This window comes from Haemaphysalis longicornis, unplaced genomic scaffold (assembly GCF_048455015.1).
Source record: "Haemaphysalis longicornis isolate Haplotype H1 unplaced genomic scaffold, Haemaphysalis longicornis Haplotype H1 scaffold_9, whole genome shotgun sequence".
In the NCBI taxonomy this organism is placed as follows: Eukaryota; Metazoa; Arthropoda; class Arachnida; order Ixodida; family Ixodidae; genus Haemaphysalis; species Haemaphysalis longicornis.
In genome coordinates, this window is record NW_027526460.1 from 128508631 (window position 1) to 128527779 (window position 19149).

Sequence of the window (19149 nt, forward strand, 5' to 3'; positions counted from 1 at the left end):
ATGCCGCGGCCCTCGCACGCTTGTTATCTTTTATCTCCACGCCTCTTGTAAGGAGTTGTCTATTGCTCCACTCTCGGCGGCTACCCTACCTGACAAGGGAGCGACTTCTCGGCATCTCCTCATTTATTTCTCATGTGGCCTGGCTGTGTTTTTGCTCACTAAGGTGGCAGCCTAGCCTGATGCGTTCTTAATGAGAAGTCGCTACAATGGGAATATAAGATCTTTGCATTTTCGGTAATTGGGGAAGTTTAAAAGCACCAGTCTACGGTATGTTTGTTTGTCTTGTCATTCGTGTGCGGCGCACGCTAAATTGCAATGAAAAACACCGCTGCAACATAATAAAATCTGGTATTGTTTTTTGTGAGAGAATGAGGCTGGAAGGGATGGGATGTGTCGGTTGTCCACTCTAGCTGCTCCTACGGGCTCGCTAGATTACTGTATTTTTACACAAGAAATAGTAATAGAAACGGCAGAAGATTTTTACTCCACAAAAATCTGAATGGACACGGTGTGGATTTTTCACCCTTGGGCAGCTGACCTTGTAATCTTCATTGCTCTGCATTGTCAAATGTTTCAAAACTTCGCTTTTTGCCCAACCCATGTACAGTTAGTACCGGTCACAGCAATGACATTTCATTTGCATATCAGTGTTGTTGTAGGGTGGTTTGAGAGTCCACTACACAATCTTCTTCTTGGCACTGAAAAGTTGCAGCATTAAAAAAAAAAAGTTTTCAGCAGCTATGAGGGGTGTGAGTTTCGAGCGTATAGGATGTGCTGAACCTGGTGTGTAGCAAAATTTTTCACACTGGCTGCAAAAAAGCAAAGTGAACAAGTGACACTGAAATTCGTATTTTTACGACACCTACAAGATAAGCGCGGGCCAGTAGTAGTAGGCCGTGCTGTCATGATGGTAGGTGTTTGTCGTCGGGAGAGGGAGCTGTGTCATGATCATGGTTCATCACCACCCAGCTGACTCACCTCGTTATCTGTGCTCAAAACTTGGCGATCAAACCTCGTATCCTTTTATCTTTCTCTTTGTCTAAGGAGAAAAAAAAAAAGAGAATAAAAATACAGTATTATGATTATGTGTAGGCCTACTTGGGATGATGAGTCAAAGTAAGAACGGCATGCGTGCAGTCAGCCTCAGATGCTGTTACGGATTTCTTATTCCTGCTCCCTGACCGGCTTCTTTTGCTGCTGCAACAACCTCGAAATGTGCTTGCCAAGTGAGAGAATATTTTCATAGCTAAGTGTGAACTGGGAATAGAAAAAAAGAAATTTTAAGGCAAGACGTGGCAAGTCGACTTCAAACCGGTCGCAATGACAAGTATATGCACCTTTCTCAAATAGGGCTAGGTTTCTATGCAAGGCATTATTTGCTTGTAAACCTGTTCGCTCCACTTCGGGGTGCATGAGTGAGAGAATGGCTGCTTATGGAATGTTCTGAAGTCTGCACAGTTTCGGGCTTGTTAGAGGAAGGTCCAGCACAAAATTTTTACTTGGAAGCACTCAGGCCATAAATCATGTTAAAAGCAATAAATTTTTATTAAGGTTTGTCAGTGCACTCACTGAGCTTTCAAGGCTGCTGTTGGAGCAAGTTTTGTCTGATTAGGCTGCAGATTCCAGGAGCTTGCACTGGCATTTCATTGCTCTGAACGACTGTTGCAGGAGCTTGAGAAGTTTGCTGAAAATGCCAAGAAGAACAAGACATCAGCTGCGGCGGGAACAGACCTCCTGTCTGCGGCAAGCCTGCTTCGTACTGTTGTTCAGTCAGCCAACAGGAGTGAGTTCAAGTTTTGTTGCTTGACAAAGTCTGCGTTGTAACCTTGTCATGCAAGGGCGTTACGTTTTATGCTTGCAAAAAGAAGCATATGCTGTTGCTATCACTGCCAAGTTTTCAAATGTTTAATTGGGGCTTTCCTACGGCTCGTTCTATTTGAAAGGACTTCAAGTACACCCATGAGAGTTGAAGGCATAAAATCTGCCAGTAGGGCTGATAACATCATTTGAACAAGCACCGTTTAGGTGGAACACATTCCTTTGTTTGAAATGAGCCAGATGGGCGGGCAGCTTTGTTTGTGCTTGTTTTGTGAGGGCTTGATACTTTTGCATTAGCGGGAGCACCTTGGTGGTGTCCTGAAACTTCCAGCTGTGGCTGTCCCAGTGAGGACTGTTGTGTGTTGCTACTGTCTTGTATACCGACCAGAAAAAGCGTCAGCGTGTTTTGCACGTGATGTTCTCTTTTGGGCGACGTCTGAGAGTGAAGGACGTATTGCAGAGCAACCCCTGCTCAACGCCCGCAAGGTGCTGGAGCACATCCGGGAGGTGCTGGTGGACACGGGCAACCCCGGTGCAGCCCTGGTGCACTCCCAGTACACGCGCCTGTTGCTCCTGCTGCTCGGCGCCAATGGGTGGCAGCCAGTGCTTGCGGCCGGCGTCTACAACGGTATGACTGGGCAATGTTGCTTTTGAATACTTATGTTATACCTGCGCCACGCAGCCGTTTCAAAGGCCTTTGAATGCATTGTCTATCGAGTAGAGTAGTGACTGTCTGTTAGGTGCACTAGACCCGCTGTTGTGTTAGTAGACATTCAACTGCCCCTTGAAAGTTGTTGTGTAGCACATCACATGTGCTTCAGTAATTAATCATTGAAAACCAGCCGCTGTTGATCTGAGTGGTGCATGGACACTTTCAGAAACATCTACTTTGATGGCCCTCGAACTCAGTAAAGTTTGCAGAATGGCATTGAAGTGGTTAAGGATCACTGGGCTGCTTGACTGACAACCTCATTCTCAGAGGGGGGGGGGCTCATATTAATGAACGAAGTAGTAGACAAAGCTAGGATGAGTAGAAACTAATTTTAACTGTAAAATTAAGTTAGCACGGCTTCAGTTGTACTCTCAAGCATAGAAAAGCAGACGACCTTTACATGCAGCTGAGAAAGTGGGCTGTCATCATGTTGCTTGATGGAAGCAGATGGGGTGCCAACTTAAAATCCATTTTTGTGTTGTCCTATCAGCGGCAGCTCAGAACAAAAAGGGGTTGTTGGTTTAAAAACGGGAACGAGGGAGTTGTCACAGTTTCTTTCTTTAATTTAACACTTTTATTATAATCTCTGCCATCTGCTGTGCAGAAGCAAACTGCTCCATGACATTTAGAGATGACCATGCGACGTTGACGCATGTCCGTTAAATTCTATAAAATTTCGATGCACGTTAATTTCTGCGACCATTGAAGTGGCTGTCTGGTACAAGTGTAGGACCACCGCTAGCATATGTTGCTTGGCTATGCTGCGCAGAGGCTTGCATATCAGGTTTCTGTCTAGAAACAATGGAAAAAAAATGAACAGGTAAACACTAAATAACCACACCTTTCTAGCAAATGCTTCAACATTTAAAAGAGAAATTGCAGTTAAGGCCCGCCATCTCAGTCCATCAGTGACAGCTGTTGGGGTGACACCCAATACCATATTGCTTGCTCCGTATGTGCTCTTTTTTTTGTGCAGTGGAAGTGTTTGCACAGATAAGGCAGCCTGTGTTGCATTTTAGGCATGGCACAGACGATGTGCACCACTCAGGAAACACGCCCTCGCCCATTGTGGAGATGTCTTTGAAGTGAGATCATGAAGCACTTTTTCTCCCCAGCATTCACTTCTCCTGCAAGGCATGTGCAGCACAGTTAAACCTCAATGTAACGGGCCTCTATCTAACGAATCCCTGGATTTAACGAAGTTTTCAAGGACGCGGGTTCGATTCCCGGCTGCGGCAGCCACTTTTCTGATGGAGGCGAATAGCAAAAACGCCCGTGTGTTCAAGATTTCGGCGCACGTTAAAGATTCCCAGGTGGTCAAAATTAATCCGGAGCCCTTCACTATGGCGCGCCTCATCGCCTGTGTAGCGTTGGCTGCTCACTGGATCTCCATGATCCCTCTGTAGCAGGTGTGGGGAGGGCCTATCTGTAATTCACATTCTAATTTCACACAACAAGACCCCAGCACTTTCCACAACTATACAGACAACACATTCCACTACACCCAGCATGTTATTAGCAGATGATCCCATGATTCCTGTATAACGCGCTTTTAAGTTTCTTAGCGAAATCAAATTTTTACACCTCATTTTCTTATCACGCACAGTTTTTTTAGACCTAAATTTCTTACCACGCATAATCACAACCTGGCCTTCTACGCCAGCCATCCTCATTGTCTTTGACTGATTTTAATTGTGTTCTTGTTGAGCAATTTTAGTGTTTATGTCGTCGTCCCTCGTATATAACCACCGTGTTGGCGCTCTTGGCCCCAGGTGGCCTTGCGCTACTAAAACTCAACTGTCATCATCATCATCATGTGTAACATTGGCGTGCTAAACCTAACAATCAATCAATCAATGAAGTTTTCCTATTCCCCATTGCCACCCCAGTTGAAGCCCACGTGTTTGCGACCTCTTTATAACAAAGGCATTGCGGCAGTGAACCTTGATGTAATGAACTCGCTAAGTGGATCAGTCATTGTTTTTTGCCTTTTATTAAAAAATCGGCCAGAGAAATGCACTAATTTACCAAATAGTAGCCGTAGTGTAAGGAGCCAGCAAGCTGTGAAAACTTCTAGAATCGCCAAAAACAAAATTCGTCATGATGATGATGAATGGAGCAACTTGCGCCATTCCGTGGCTAATGTAACACGCACTGTATGTTTTGCTTGTGTAGCGTGACACCAGGTGCAGATGACACCCGCACCGCAAACTACCACGTGTGAGTGCGGTGTCGGTTCGACGCAAGTTTTGAGGTGCTAGGCCTGCCTTTCGGCGTATAGTCGCACGTCTGCACTGCCGTCTGTGGTGTTGGTTCATTGGTGATGAGTTATGCTGACAGAAAAGGAAATGTTTTTCTTTTTTAAAGGAGCCATGAAGAGAAAACACAAGTTTGGTTCATTCGAAAGATTGCCTCGTTAGAACCATAACGACACCACTTATAACGCAAACTTCGCTCAAATAAGCTACATAATTAGGAAAAAAGGAAATGACCATGCGACCCACCAGCTCATTTTCCGCAACAGAACCTGTGATGTCACTTGGGAATGCTCTGCGATTGGCGGAGGCCGGCAAAAGCAAACGCATGTTAGGCAGGGCTTACAGTTTGCATAGCGAGCTAAACGCCCGTGAAACATACTGCACATTCTTTTTATGACAAAGAACGGTGGAGTAAACGGTTGAAGGTCCGAACGAACACGCAAGCGTGTGCGCCAATGCGTACAAAACTAGCGCCGGCCGAGCTCGACATCTCGCCGTCGCGCAGACGAATTTTCGGGTTCGAGGCTCATCGGGGCCAACGAACCGTTCCAGCACACACAGCCGCGACCTTGCTTCGTATCATAATCCCTTCACAGGAGGTTGGCCGTCATATCGCCAACCAGCAAAGGTAAAAATAGAAACGAGGGGAGTAAGGAACAGCAAGAAGCGACGAGATAGTGCCAGTCGTCGCGTAAGTTTCGAATGGTGTTGGCTTGCTGCTGTCGTTACGAGCTCGTTTCCAGTTTACAACCACTGAAAACTTCAGTTTGTTCGAGTACTTTACAATGAAATTTCGTTGCTGCGTTTTGAAATGCCCATGTAGTACGGACAAATCGTCGAGGGAGTGCGACATCCCCGCCGGTGAGGAGATCTCCTTTCATGTGCTGCCCAACGACGAACCTAGGCGAAGCAAGTGGCTACGTTTTGTGAACTTTGCAAACGGAGGAGAAAGAGAGCTAAAGGAAGTACTAGTGTGCTCGCTTCATTTCCGAGGAAGTGATTACGGCAGGGACCCTTACGTTAGCTCACTCCTGGGACATGCTGGCGCTCGTCGCCGACTTCGTCAAATCGCTCTGACCTTGGGGGAAAAAATGCCGTAAACACCGCGCATTGACGCTCGTATCTTTCTGGTCGAAGCAGAGAGCTCGCGCGAACAGCTTTCCATACACGACACCGGCCAACTGGCATAAGTGATACTGCTACTGACATTGAACTACAGTCGAACCCCGCTACAACGAATGCCGCTTCAACAAAATTTCCGCTTCAACGAAATATTTCCAATTCCCCGTCAGCCAGCCATAGAAGTTCATGCAACAAAGTCCTCGCCACAACGAACCATTTGTCAGGCTTGCTTTCGCTTCAACGAAATTTTCGATGATTTGGGCTGGGTTTGAACAATTATTTTACAATAAAATAAGCATAGCGCCAGCTATCTGTAACTTTTTATACATTCAGGACGCTTAGTTTCACCGAAAACATGCGCGGTGCAGCCACACCGCCACAAAAAAAAAAAAAAAAAAAAAAAAAGACTAATCGGCGGACGCCATTGTTTGATGGTGATAACGATGTGGCTGGCCGTCTTTACATGAGGCGCAGGCCCGGTTCGCCAAGCCGGAGCTACAGCCAATCCGTATCCAGTTGAAATCGCACAAATGTGCTCCGCTGCTGGCGCGGCGCCGTCATGTATGCGTTGTGAGCAGCTGTCCTTGCCGTTTTCCTTCTACCATTCTTAATAGCCAAGAGCAAAAATCATGTTTGCGTGTTTGGTCTTGAAGCCAAGTCATGAGCGCGCAGTTGTGTTAAATGCAAGCGCGCGCGTCTAACCTGCCAAGGTCAGTAGCTGCCGCGCCGTGTCAGATGATAAGATAACGGCACTGCTCCTGCTACAAGTGAGAGGGGGGCTTTTGACGGCCTAGCAGCTATCTGCAAGTAATCAGCTCGGTGGACACGCCTTGTTGTACAGCAATACGTTTTGCGCCTGCATTTCTTCACCCCACTCCGCAACGCGTTCTTCGCGTGCAGTGAAAGAACAGATAACCATTGGTATGTTTGTTATCCGAATAAACATGACGTTATTGCGCGTCACTCCTTTTTCTAAACATTGTATTATGCTGCCAATGATTCGGAAGCATACGGAGCTATTTTTCTGGCCTTTCTGTGGTGTGTTGCGGCAGATTTCGCCTCAACGAATTTTCGCTTCAACGAAATTTTTCGCACGTCCCGTCAATTTCGTTGTAGCGGGATTCGACTGTATTATTAACCGTAATCAAAATACGGCACATACGCACCAGTCTATATTCGTCCGTCGCGACGGGGCTGACGAGGCAGCGGTGCCGACGGCTGGGCGTTCGTCTGTTGTGGCTATCGCGGAATGGTCGCTTTCCCGTCCACCGCGTATCCCACAACTCTTGCCGCTCGTGCACTTAGAAGCATTGAGCGTTTTAGTGGTGTGAGGTTGTTAAATGCAAGCCCGAGCTCCTCGGCGAGAGTTTTGTTCTCCGGATCAGGCGATTCTATGACTAGGGCTGCGGGTGCACTAGGTTTTACTAGTATTTTTAAAATGGCCGCCGTCTCGATCGACTCTCGCGTGTGGGTGCTATATGGAGTCGACATACTAAGTATCTGTTTCATGGACCGGCTCTATGACGCCATTGTACACGTCAAGGAATGTTCAATTTTAGCGGGAGATTTAAAATTTTGGCTTAAATTGCCTTATTTCTCAGTGAATAAAGCATCATTTGCTTCCGGGAAAGCGCTTGGGGTACTATGAAACACCTAATCTTTCGAATAAAACAAACTTTTGTTTTCTCGTCATGGCTCCTTTAAGACAAGCTTGCATTTTGAATGCCGTCGCCGCCAGGTACAGTATTCCAGCGGGCACCCTCTCGACAATTTTGGGTGCGGAAAAGACCATCAAGTTCGCGAAAAGGCGCCCGTTCAGCACAAGTTCGGTTCTTGGAATGCGTTTGGAATCAAAGTGTCAAAAGGCAAAAGTGATACTTGAGTTGCGTTTGTGGATACGGGTATAGATGACCTTGCTTTTGTGCAGTGCCATGTAGTGACTAAACTCGTGCGAAAGCTGCGGGCACAAATCACGCAGTTTTTTTTACTGTAGTATAAATCCTTGAAGAGTGATGTTTAGCATTTTGGTTTCATGATGTCGTGAAGAGTGATGTCTAGCATCCTTCACTGATGTCTAGCATTTTGGTTTCGTTTCTTCTTCATTCACGTGAGCCTTAACTCGAAACTGCGTGTAACGAAAACCTGCAGGTTACGAAAAATTGCGAACTTTTTGTCAACTTTCACTGTATCTTGGTTCAACTGTACATATACATTGCTTGCTTTTTTATCTGAAGTTTGTGTTTTGGTGAGAGACTTTTATCTCACTTTGCTTCGTTTATCTTTTACCACTGTTGCAAATTGGAGGTCCTTAGTTGCACTGCTTCCTTAGTTGTTAGCTGCATCTCACACTTTTGTGTTTGGTTGCTGCTCTAAATTGCAAAGGACAGTGCTCCTTCCCCTTTTAAAAGGGCCATGCATACAAAATACAAGTTTGTTTTATTCGAAAGATTTTGTGTTGTATTGTACCTTGAGAAAAAATAATTAATTTAGGTTAACATTTTGGTTCTTCTGCTAAATCGTGTTTCCGTGATGCCTGCCATGAAGTGATAAGTGCGCGAATTCAAACGAACTTCCAGTGCGTCATTCACCTCTGCAGCCTTGCTTGCCGTTAGTCCTCCCAGATGGCGCTCCCATACTTATCCACAGACCGTTGTCCACTTTTGCTTTGTTTTTGACCAGGTTTGCTTCTGGCTTGTTTTTGTTACAGTAAAACCTCGTTACAAGAGACACTCAAGGGAACCAAAAAATGTTTCTCTTGTAACCAAGGTCTCTTGTATGCAATGTTGCTAACCTGACGAACATAGGAAAACCAACCAAACCGCTTTCATTCAAACGTCTCTTATAACCAAGTGTCTCTTGTAACAGTGTCTCTTGTAACGAGGTTTTACTGTACTGTAGAAAGTGATCGTTTTGTTAAACATGGGGTATGCTCGACGAACAGGGTCACGTAAGACGACGTCGGTTACGCCAGTCGGCCAGTGTTTTATAAGAGAACTCCAAAGCGGCAGACAGCTGTGCAGCCAAAACAAGCACAGTGCGCCCAGTACCAACAGCAGTGCGCATCGGTGCTTCTATTTTTACGTGTATTTTCGGAACTTTCATTGTTTGCCCCACCACTCTTACTGCTGTAAAATGAATATGCATTATAATTAAGGGCAAATAGCTCCTTCGGCAAGCTTATAAGCCGTGCCTTATTTGCGTTTGCAATTGCCGGCCTCAGGCAATCGCACAGGTGGGCACATATGACATCATAGGTTCTGTTGTGGGAAATGAGCTAGTGGATCGCATGGTCAGTCCCTTTTTCCTAATTATGTAGCTTGTTTGAGCGAAGTGTGTGTTAAAAGTAGTGTCAGTATAATTCTAACGAGGCAATCTTTCGAATGAGCCAAACTTGTGTTTTGTTTGCATGGCCCCTATACGCTGAGGAGCTTCAAAGGGTGCCCGAATTGGTGAGGTTGTTGTTTTGGGGTTCTGACGCTTTCTTTCTCGTTTGATGAGAAACTAGCAGTGGGCAAAGTCGTAGCAGGTTATGATGAGGTCCCTGTGGTGTTCAGTTCAAAATAAGGAACCAGTTAAAAACTTTGGACTTCCCTAACAAATTGGACATACATACCTTAAAGAGAACGAGGTCAAAGCCATGCCTTGCTGTCACGCTTTGTGAGAAGCAGGCAGGGTGTACGGCTCAAGTCGCCCTTTCAGTGCAACTACCTTGTGTCACTACTGTTTGCATCACCTTGAAACCTGGGGCCAGCAATTCCATTGCAACGAGAAAGCAAGTCAGTGCGGAACCACAGCGCCTAGTTTTGGTCCCAGGCGTGGTGTAGTAGTTTTGGGCACACCACAAAGTGTCATGGAGCGCCTTGAGAATGGCACCAGTGTGGGTAGGCCCCCTTCAAAAACCCTGTGCGGTCGGTCGGTTGCAGAGCTGGTGGACCTGGTGTGTGGCCTCCTGCGGCAGGAGGACGCGGACGTGGTGGGCCTGAGCAGCACCCTGCACCACCTGGTGGCCACGGGCTTCCACCAGGAGGACGGCCGGCTGGAGAACGTCTTCCGCACGCTGGCCGCATCCTTCATCAAACCCAGGTGAGGGGAGGCGGCTAATCAGGGGCACAGTAGTAACACTGGCTCTCCTTCATTTGCGGGTCTCGACTCACTGCGGGCCGTCCCCATGCCCTAGAAATGTGTGCAAAAAACTAATGCTGAACTGCTTCTCAAGGAGCCTGCGATGAGTCCAAGAATAATAATTGAAAAGCTCCATCGAACAGCGCAAACAGACAATGCTAAATGCGTAGTATTTTTTGAGGCCCGAGTTCTCTTTGTTCCACGAAACACGTTGTGAGCACAAAAAATCAGGAGGTACTAGGACCACACAGAAAATTGGGGCATGCGGTGGGGAAAGGAAACAGCAGCCACCTTGGAAGATGGAGGTACTAGAAGGGCCTAAGAGCTGGCTTCCGGTTATGACAAGCAATCGAACAAGCTCCAAGTCAAGTGGGCATAGATGTGGCCACAAACTACAACAGGAATTTCAGCAGCAGATCAACAGAAGGTCCAAGAAGGCTTTTCCTTCACATGCCTGGAGAATTCTACGGCATCCCCCGTAATTTTCTAGTTTGTTTTCTAGTCTGTTTTCTGGTTCATTATCAAACAGAATAGTGAACATTCAGTATTCAAAGTTTTGGATATTTGTGTACCTGTACACGGTATTAGAAAATGAACCTGCGTACTCAGGGCAACTTTGGGCTGCCTCAGGTTTACTTTGCTGTGTCGTGATATGCGTGAATATCAGAATTTTTAAGGGCTTGTTGAATTTTGGTGAGATTCTTTGTGCTGATTTACATTTATGTTAAACATCTGTAAAAAAATTTGTTCTAGTGATCATGGTCATTTAATGAAATTTTTATGCATGGTTGATTTTTTTCTACTGTTTTGGCATTGTCATCACTCAAAGGGGGGACCGGTAATGGCGGTAAACCAGTGCGGTTTATGTGCCTTGCGCAATACCAACTTTTAGTTGCAATACTATATTATATTTTAAGGGGGGACACCAGTCTTGTGGACATTTTTGACATTTTTTAACCTATGTTCTTGAGATTTACACATTGAGTGTATTTTAACATCCTGTGCACAAATATGCAGTCAGTTTTCATCTATGTGGTGTAAGTTCGGAGTTGTGCAACCTGTATGCTATTCCGTTTGAGGCAATTTTTTCATTACCTACCTATGAAATACTCGAATACCTTTTTTCTGTTTGTGCTAGAAGGACCAAGGAGCGCAACTATACCACTGCAGTAATTTTAGCATTGTTTCTGCAATTGTTGTAAACCTATTCAATGCCAGGTCATCAATTACCAAAGTCTTTGTAATACATAAAAAATTGTGCTAGCAATAAGAATTTCTATATCTTTGTAATTTTATTGCACTGTGTGGTTCACAAGCTTTCAAATGCAGCACAAGAATTATGCAAATCTGACCAGTACATCCCAATAGTATGCTATTGTACCTGACTTCACAGGAAAAAAGTTGGTCCTGAGAAAACCAGGCACGAATTTTGGAAACGCAAGTAAAAATGGCTATTTGGGGAACCTCAAAGGACGACAGCTTTGTAAATACTTATGGTACAGCTATAATATCTTGCAGGTACCTTCTTTGGGACGTGTAGATTGGAAATAAAAATTAATACAGGAAATTGATTTCCTGTCAGATTTTCCATCCTCAAAACCAGCGTTCCGACCCCTAAAGTTACCCAGATAACTTGAGTACCTTGAACTGCAAAAAGGCCGTTGGAACAGAAAATTAAACACTGCAGGAATTACTTCATGTTTTGAGTGTCTGCACTCGGTTATCGGAGGTTCTTGCAAGGGAAACTGAAACGAAGCATTCGAACGTTGTGTGCTTGTGTGTGTAGCTAGTTAGGAATGCTGCTTTATTGTTTGTCTGGAACACCGCCCAGGGAGAACGTCACTGTGAGCAAGGTGGGGCAGCAGCTTGCCACCCTGGTGGAGGTGGGCCGGCGGCTGGGTGGACGGCGCCGGCACCTCCTCTGCTCTGTCGGAGAGCCCGTCGCACGCTTCCTGTTGGTCCCTTTCAACTGGAAGTCCCTTCAGATCAAGGTGGAGACTTTATTGCTGATCACAAGCGCCTTACAGACAAACCCCTAGAGAAAGCAAACGTGGCAGGGGGCGACAGAAGATTAGATGGGCAGATGAGATCAGGAAGTTTGCGGGGATAAATTGGTCGCAGTTATCAGATAATTGGAGATCCATGGGAGAGGCCTTTGCCCTGCCGTGGGCGTCGACAGGCTGATGATGACTATGATGACAGACATATGCCCCTCAAAAGTCTCGTTGCTATCGGTCTCCTGAAGGCTGCATTGTTCTCCACAGCCGTTTTTTGTTGTGCGGAGGGAACTTGCTCCACAAAATGGGCCGGTTCAGATGGGAATCATCTGCATGGCTGTTGTGAGTTGATTTACTGAGAAGTTGGGTAGAATTGATGGGCCCTTTTGCACTGATAAAAAGCTGGATACGTGCCGTTTTCATGCAGGCATCCCCCCCTCACGTCTGACGCACATGCCATGCCCCGGTCTCACAAGTGCCCACGCCTGATAAACACGTGAAAACAAACCAGCAGTGTGCGTTGAGTGGTGCCTGCCCTTGTGTGCCCTCAGTGCCATTGGTGTGTGCACATCACATCATACGACTCTCACCCAAGCAGTGGGCTGCACACAAATGGCCCAGACCAGCTTGAAATCTCTTCTTCTTAAACACACGTGGTGACAGTTGTCTTCTAATGACCTTATGGCTGTGCTGCTTAGCCCATCGCCGTGGTCGTCGGCAGGATTTTGTCTAGAGGGGGTAAAGCCCATTATATTGTGGAGGAAAGGAAGAGGCTGAGGGGCAGTTGTTGTGCGGTTGGGTGGACCAAGTGCCCCTTTTGCACACCCCTGCCAACACCGATGCCCATCGCTCCTGTCAGCCTGGTAATCCGCTCTTGTCTGAGGGTGTGTTGAGTGCTCCTCGATTGTGGACCGTGTCCGTTTTACGGAGGTGGCACCCAATGGGTGATGACGGTGGTGGGTGGCTGCAGGAGCTGTCCCTGGAGTTCCTGTCCCTGCAGTTGGGCCTGCACTGGATGGAGGAGCCACAGGAGGAGGAGGCAGATGAGGGGGCAGGCCACCACGGTGGCAGCAGCTGGGAGGGCCTGCTGGCGGACTGGCACCAGCTGCTCATGCGGCAGCTGCAGGAGCGCTCCATCGGCTCCACCACCTCCGGACAGTGAGTGCTGCACTCCCGGCAATGGAGTCCTGGAGGAGGAGGGGGACAGGATGGGACGGTGATGGCATCCCTCCTCTTCCTCGTTCCAGGCAGGAGGCCCGAGTGCGCAAGGCCCAGGTGTGGCTGGCCGCAGAGACCTGGCACCAGCTGGAGCGCCGCAATGCCCTGGCCAGTGCGGTGGCCGCCCTGCTGCCCCTGAAGCCCAACCATGATGCCCTGCCATGGTAGGTGTGGGTTTTGATGAGCTTGCTTGGCTGGGTGTGCTGAAGAGGGTGTGCTCTGCTCTGTGTAAGAAACACAACGCTAGACAGGGCAAGAGCACACCGCGCTCTTATTTTTTTTTGTGCAAGCCCATGTTTTCACGCAAGGCGCACCAACCCACGAAACAACAACTGCTGCTGAAGGTCACCTTCGCGTTTTTAAAAAATAGTGCACCACACTTTGAAGAGCCTTTGCCGCAGTTGCATGGAACTGCAACATGAAAAATGTTTGTTTTCTCTATGGGAGTGTGCTTCTTTAGGAGGCAGAGAGCAAAAAAACAAAAAAATGAAGTAGGAACCTGTAAAAGACTTTAGTGCACTTGAAGAGGTTGTTTGAATGATCAGTTGTAGGTTGCTACAATGGTATGTTGCATGGCTCGGGTGTCACTACAGTTAAACTTTAAATGTGTTAAATTTTTGGAGGCCTTCTGAGAGACACATTGGGGCTTTGCTTACTGGACAGGGTGGGGGCATTCCCTTGTGGCCCTTACAACTGCACTGCTGATGGGCAGTAGTTCATGTTAGCACATCATGTGAATATTTGTTTGCCTGTGAGCTGTAAATGTTTGTTTGATGGTGAACACTGCAGTGACTATTTGCGCTGCTTCTTGAGGAATTTGTGATGTAATTTTGTACATTAATTTTTGGCTTCCCAAACTGTTCCAATTTTTTGCAGTGAGGTTTGACACTGCTGTTCTTACTTTTCAGCTGGAACCAATCGGTACATAGTCCACTTGCTGTTTTGCTGACAAAATTTTCAACAGCACGCACTTTGAATGTTCTGGAATTTAGAAGCAGTCGGGGATACGAAGCTTGCAGAGGAACTTTTTAAATGCTCTTGGATTCCTCAAAGTTCAGGTCGAGTGGCCATTGTAAGTTTGCTTTCTTTCAAAATGGTGATGTTCCATCTCTCTTTGGCCTTTTTTTTTTTTTACTCTTTTTGAAGGTATTGTTAAGAGTTCTCATCTTTTTTTTTTTCTCTCTTTGAAGGTATTATATTATGAAAAGTATTAGGTACACCAACTGTAGTTGCTAATATGAGCCGTTGAAGGAAGAGAAGTGCTCGTGTTCCTCCCATTTTGTGTCCTCTGGACCCAGGTTGGAGGTGCTCGCATGCTACCTGTGGAGGTATCCCGAAACGGCCAAGCATGCTTCCAGCAGTCTACGCAAGCTGCTTGACTTCCTCACTCAGTGCTACTCATCTTGCAAGCTGTGAGTCTGGCCTTTTTCTTGTTTTGTTCTTGTTTTTGGGCTTTCCCACTGGCACCTGCACCTGTGTAGTCCCTCAGATCATTGTTTTGGCATTGTGTTGCCATTTTTTTTAAAGACAATTTTTGAAGACGATAGTATTCCTTGGCCGACTTGCTCACGGAAATTTTGTCCCTCGATTCGGCCGCCTGGCCAAAGTTAACGCAGATGTTGAACGAGACATTTATGCACGCAAAGCCATTTATAAACATCTTCTAAATCTGGTGGCAGTGTTCATATTTGCCAGCATTGTTGAGCCAAAAACAAAACGTTACGCATATCTGAGGCAAAACATCAATACATAAGTGATATTTGCAGCGTTCTCTTATTAAAAAATACATTGATGCTGGATTTTTGCGATAGCAAATGAAAAATACTACAGCCAGAAAACGCACTGCTGTGGCGCCACCTGGCAGTGGCCCTGGGTGCGCATGTTCGTGCCAGCTGTCGCCACCTGTGTCGCTAGAATGCTAGTATTTTCGAACTGAGTACGTTGTGGTGGAAAAACGCCGGCGTGCTAACGACTGTCATGTAATGCGTGCCCAAGAAACTTCCAAGCAACGTGCAGGGCACCAAGCGAAAGACCGTGAGGCGAGGCTCACCCGAAGGCAACGCGATGCACACTAGGCGTGCGATGTGCGAGTCGTCAGTGTGCCATGCTTCATCAAACATGGCAGTGGTCATGAAGTGCCGACTCTAGCATCAATGCATGCCCAGAAAATGCAAGATGAATTTTGGTCCGTCTGTATGTCTGTCTGTCCCTGAGGCGATCGTCTTTTGACGACATTTGCAGCGAAGCAAGCAGATACGTGGCCAGTTTTTTCACCCCATGTTTCGCTGGCAAGATGTAATGGTTCTGATCTTGCTTGCATAAAGTTTCAGCAGGTCATATTAGAGCATTCGCAAAGCTTCACAAGTGGAAAGCTGTGGGAAGATCTGAAAGTGCACTTCGGGCCCTTTGCTTTTATGTTTTAACTTATTAAATTAGGGGAATGAAGATAAGGTGTTAGTCTGAAATTTGTAAGCTTGTTGTTATTTATGTCTTTCTGAAGTATGTATTTTAGTTCCACGAAACAGAAAATGATAAATTGGCAGTAGCAGCGTACTTGTTTTTTTCAACTGACACCAAGCTTGGGCACCAATGCATGGCATGCTAGCACCTTTCCCATGTGGTCAGGGTGTCTTGTGTGCTCTATTTGGCACCTGTTTTAGGTGCGTTAGGGAAAAAAAGCCAGTGGCCAAGCTAGAGCAGTGATGAGCTTGTAGCACAGCTTTGCTGTCTGATAACCCTCTGTCAACATTGGCATTTGCAATGTGAACACCCCCCTGAGGGCCAGGTATGCACAGCAGCTCGTGTGGGAGGTGTGAACAGAAATGGTGGAGGGTCTTTAGTGGAGTCTGTGTTCCAGGAGCTTACCTGAAAACTGGTGGTAGTCAGTCACATGTCATGGGGACTTCCCGTATCTGCCAGGGTAAGTTGATGAACCCTGCTTTTACAGATTCAGAAACCTCGCTGATCACCTGCTCGCAAAGAGTTTGGGGTTGATAGTATCACCGCCAACCTGGCAACCCATCTCTCCTATCTGTTTGGTCATCTCCTATGTTAGGTCTCTTCTGTCTGTTTAGATTATGTCTCTCCTATCTATTTGCACCACAACCATCCATTTGTTCTCCTCCTCCAGACAAGCCGTGAAGCGGTGCATCATGCTGTGCTACTGCTCGGTGGCCCGAGCCCACGGGCCACAGCCTGGGACCAGGCCCTGGCCGGTGTGGAGCCTGGTCTGGGACCAGACCGTCAAGTGAGTGCCTCACCATTGGCAAACCTTTTTTCCCCCCAGGGGCGTCCATTTCTGTCTGCTGCAGGAGCACAGCAGCACTGTATCATGTAGACTTGCCCGCTGTATTGTTATTGTTCATGTGAGGCCGCCCTGTACTGCATGCCACCTTCTCAGGGAACATGCGGGGACTGTCCTCGCACAGCTGACAAGTGCACCACACTGTTCACATTCTAGCTTGGGGGTTGTGTTACTTGACAAAACTCAGGATGTGCCATTGTTTTAACAGCACAGCTGTTTAAGCTTTTAGTTTGCCGTGGAGCGTTACCAGAAAAAAATAGCAGGAAAAATAGCAAGTGCATGTTAGCATGCATCTTGTGAGGGGCGCCCAGCGTCGGCCAGCTTGACCTTCGGGAACACACAGCGTTTGTGGTGTGATCTCTCGCGTGCTGTTCCTGTGGCCGGTTTACGTGCGTTCGCGCCTGAAGTGGGAAGCACGAATGCTGAGTTCGCGAAGCCAGTTTGCCGCGGGTTCTAGCGCGTGGTAACGTGGTCCACTTTAGGAGAGATGTAAAAGGCTGCGGATGAAACGATTCGGGCCTGCCAGTCATGGAAGACTTTCAGCGGCAAGTTTGGAAATCCGTGTGAGGTGCAACAGCCAGGTCTCCGAAGAAAGGAAGGGGGGCCCGCCAGCACTGCTGTTTCTGCACCCTTGCACCACTAGTGCAAGCTGCACCAATTTCCTTCTAGTTTTTGTTTTGAGAAATGTTTAGCTTGGCAGCAGCGTTGGACATGAGTACACTCTTCACCGCAGAAATCTTCCACCGCGCCATTGACTGCAGCTTTATTTTGCATTGCAGAAGAATGTGGTGTGTTCCTAGCCCCAGCAAATGCTTCGTCCCTGTGTACATTGGTGCAAATGTCGCACAGTGCCACTTTATCCTGCCTGGTGAGAACTGTGGCTGAGAAGTTGTGGCACCCGAGACCCGGGGGCATCATAAACAGTTAGGTGCTGTGCAGGGTTCCTGTTGCTCGTGCCTATGGGGCTGGTGCATACATTTTTGAGGAGGAGGAGGACGATCTCAATGTAGGATGTACGTTTGGCTGCGAGGAAAAAATTCTTTGGATGTAGGTATGTGGCAGCACGTTTCATCATTGCCACCTACCTGCTGGGTTGCCACCTGCCCAGTTTTGGACCGGCCTGACTGTTTTTTTAAACAGCGGGCTGGTTGCCGGTTCATGTCCGTATTTACACGAACATAATCCGTGTACGGACATTATGTGTACGTGTACGCACATAATCGGCACGAGGGCCAAAAACCAGCCATCTGGCTGTCATTGGCTGGTTTTTGGACCTTGTGCTGTGATTATGTCGGTTTTGGCGTTTTATGAACGTCAATCCAACGACTAAGACGATAAATATATGTCGACAAGCTGAAAATAACGTGGGCGAGTGCGCTGCCTGAGATGAAGGGGGACCTAAGGGAGGAACAAAACAACGAAATGCTGCCGCCGCGGTCAGCAATTGCAGTTACTGCTCAGTGAAGCACCGTACTTGTCCGATTCTAACGCGCACTTTTTTCCAGAAAAATAGGCGGAAAAGTCGCATGCGCGTTATAATCGGATACGAAACCGAAACTTCCGAAACTTTTGTCCCACCCATCGTCATCGCCATCTCAAGATGGCGCCAAAGCTTTTAGCCACTTTTAGCAACGACCTTTCGGACCATCCATGTTTCGGACGCAGGAAACCTAGGCTTTTCTATCGGCATTCACACAAATCATCAAATTGTTCCGCTTGTGCGCTTGATACAGTAATGGCAGGAGCAGCAACGAAGGCGCGCCGCTTCTTCAAGTGGCTTACGAGCGGCTCCCATGCGTTCAAAACGAGCGGTCGGCTGAAGTGTGCCCCTCTGGAGAAGCTCACGGGATGGGCGTGCGAGGAGTGGGCCACGATCCCGTCGACCATGGTTGAACGTTTGTTCAGTAGTGTGGCATCGCTAACGCGCTTCGCAGCACTGAGGATGAGAGGGTGTAGTCAGCGGAAAGCAACAAGGAGCTCTCGGGGAGCGACAAGGAGTAAGATGAGAGATTACTTCGGGAAATAAATCGCCCATTTCTCTCGCATTCGTTTTTCTGGGCCACAAAGTTGTGCATTAGAATCGGAGGTGCAAGTTTTTTAGGTTTTTTTGCCGGGAAAATCGGGTGCGCGTTAGAATCGGGTAAGTACGGCACATACAGAGCAATAACCAAGCTCTCAATCACTTTCAGTACAAATGTTATGTTGATTTCTCTCTAAGAAAACGCTACAATAAATGGCACTGCATGTCAAGAACATGGCATAGTTTTTTCAACACAAATTGAACATTCTATCTACCATCACCCCCCACCACCGAAGGGTCGTTTTTTTTTGTTTTTTTTTTCGTGAAAAGGTGGCAACCCTACTCCCTGCCAAGCTGGTGCAGTGGGGACTGGACTTGTGGTTCCCCTGAGCTGAACCTTGCCCCCCCCCTGGTGACTGTGTGACTGCGTGTGCAGGACAGTGTTCCTGAACCAGTGCGTGGAGGAAGGCCACCTGGTGCTGCAGGAGCTGCTGCGCAGGGGATGGGCCTGCTCGGACCTCACCTCCCTCTTCTGCCCCGGTCAGTGTGGGAAAGGGGGAATGTGGGCAGAGTATGCC

General features: G+C 47.3%; 1 protein-coding gene across 1 annotated transcript in view; it reads left to right on the top strand.

The window, feature by feature from the left end:
• Positions 1-19149, top strand: part of Tefu (Serine/threonine-protein kinase tefu) — a 175504-nt gene that overhangs the window by 3079 nt on the left and 153276 nt on the right. The window contains exons 3-11 of the mRNA XM_077683624.1: positions 1669-1783; positions 2279-2446; positions 9834-9993; positions 11864-12023; positions 13000-13187; positions 13277-13411; positions 14546-14659; positions 16378-16494; positions 19008-19111. Of these exons, the coding sequence (XP_077539750.1) occupies positions 1669-1783; positions 2279-2446; positions 9834-9993; positions 11864-12023; positions 13000-13187; positions 13277-13411; positions 14546-14659; positions 16378-16494; positions 19008-19111 (1261 nt within the window). The remainder of the gene's footprint in view (positions 1-1668; positions 1784-2278; positions 2447-9833; positions 9994-11863; positions 12024-12999; positions 13188-13276; positions 13412-14545; positions 14660-16377; positions 16495-19007; positions 19112-19149) is intronic.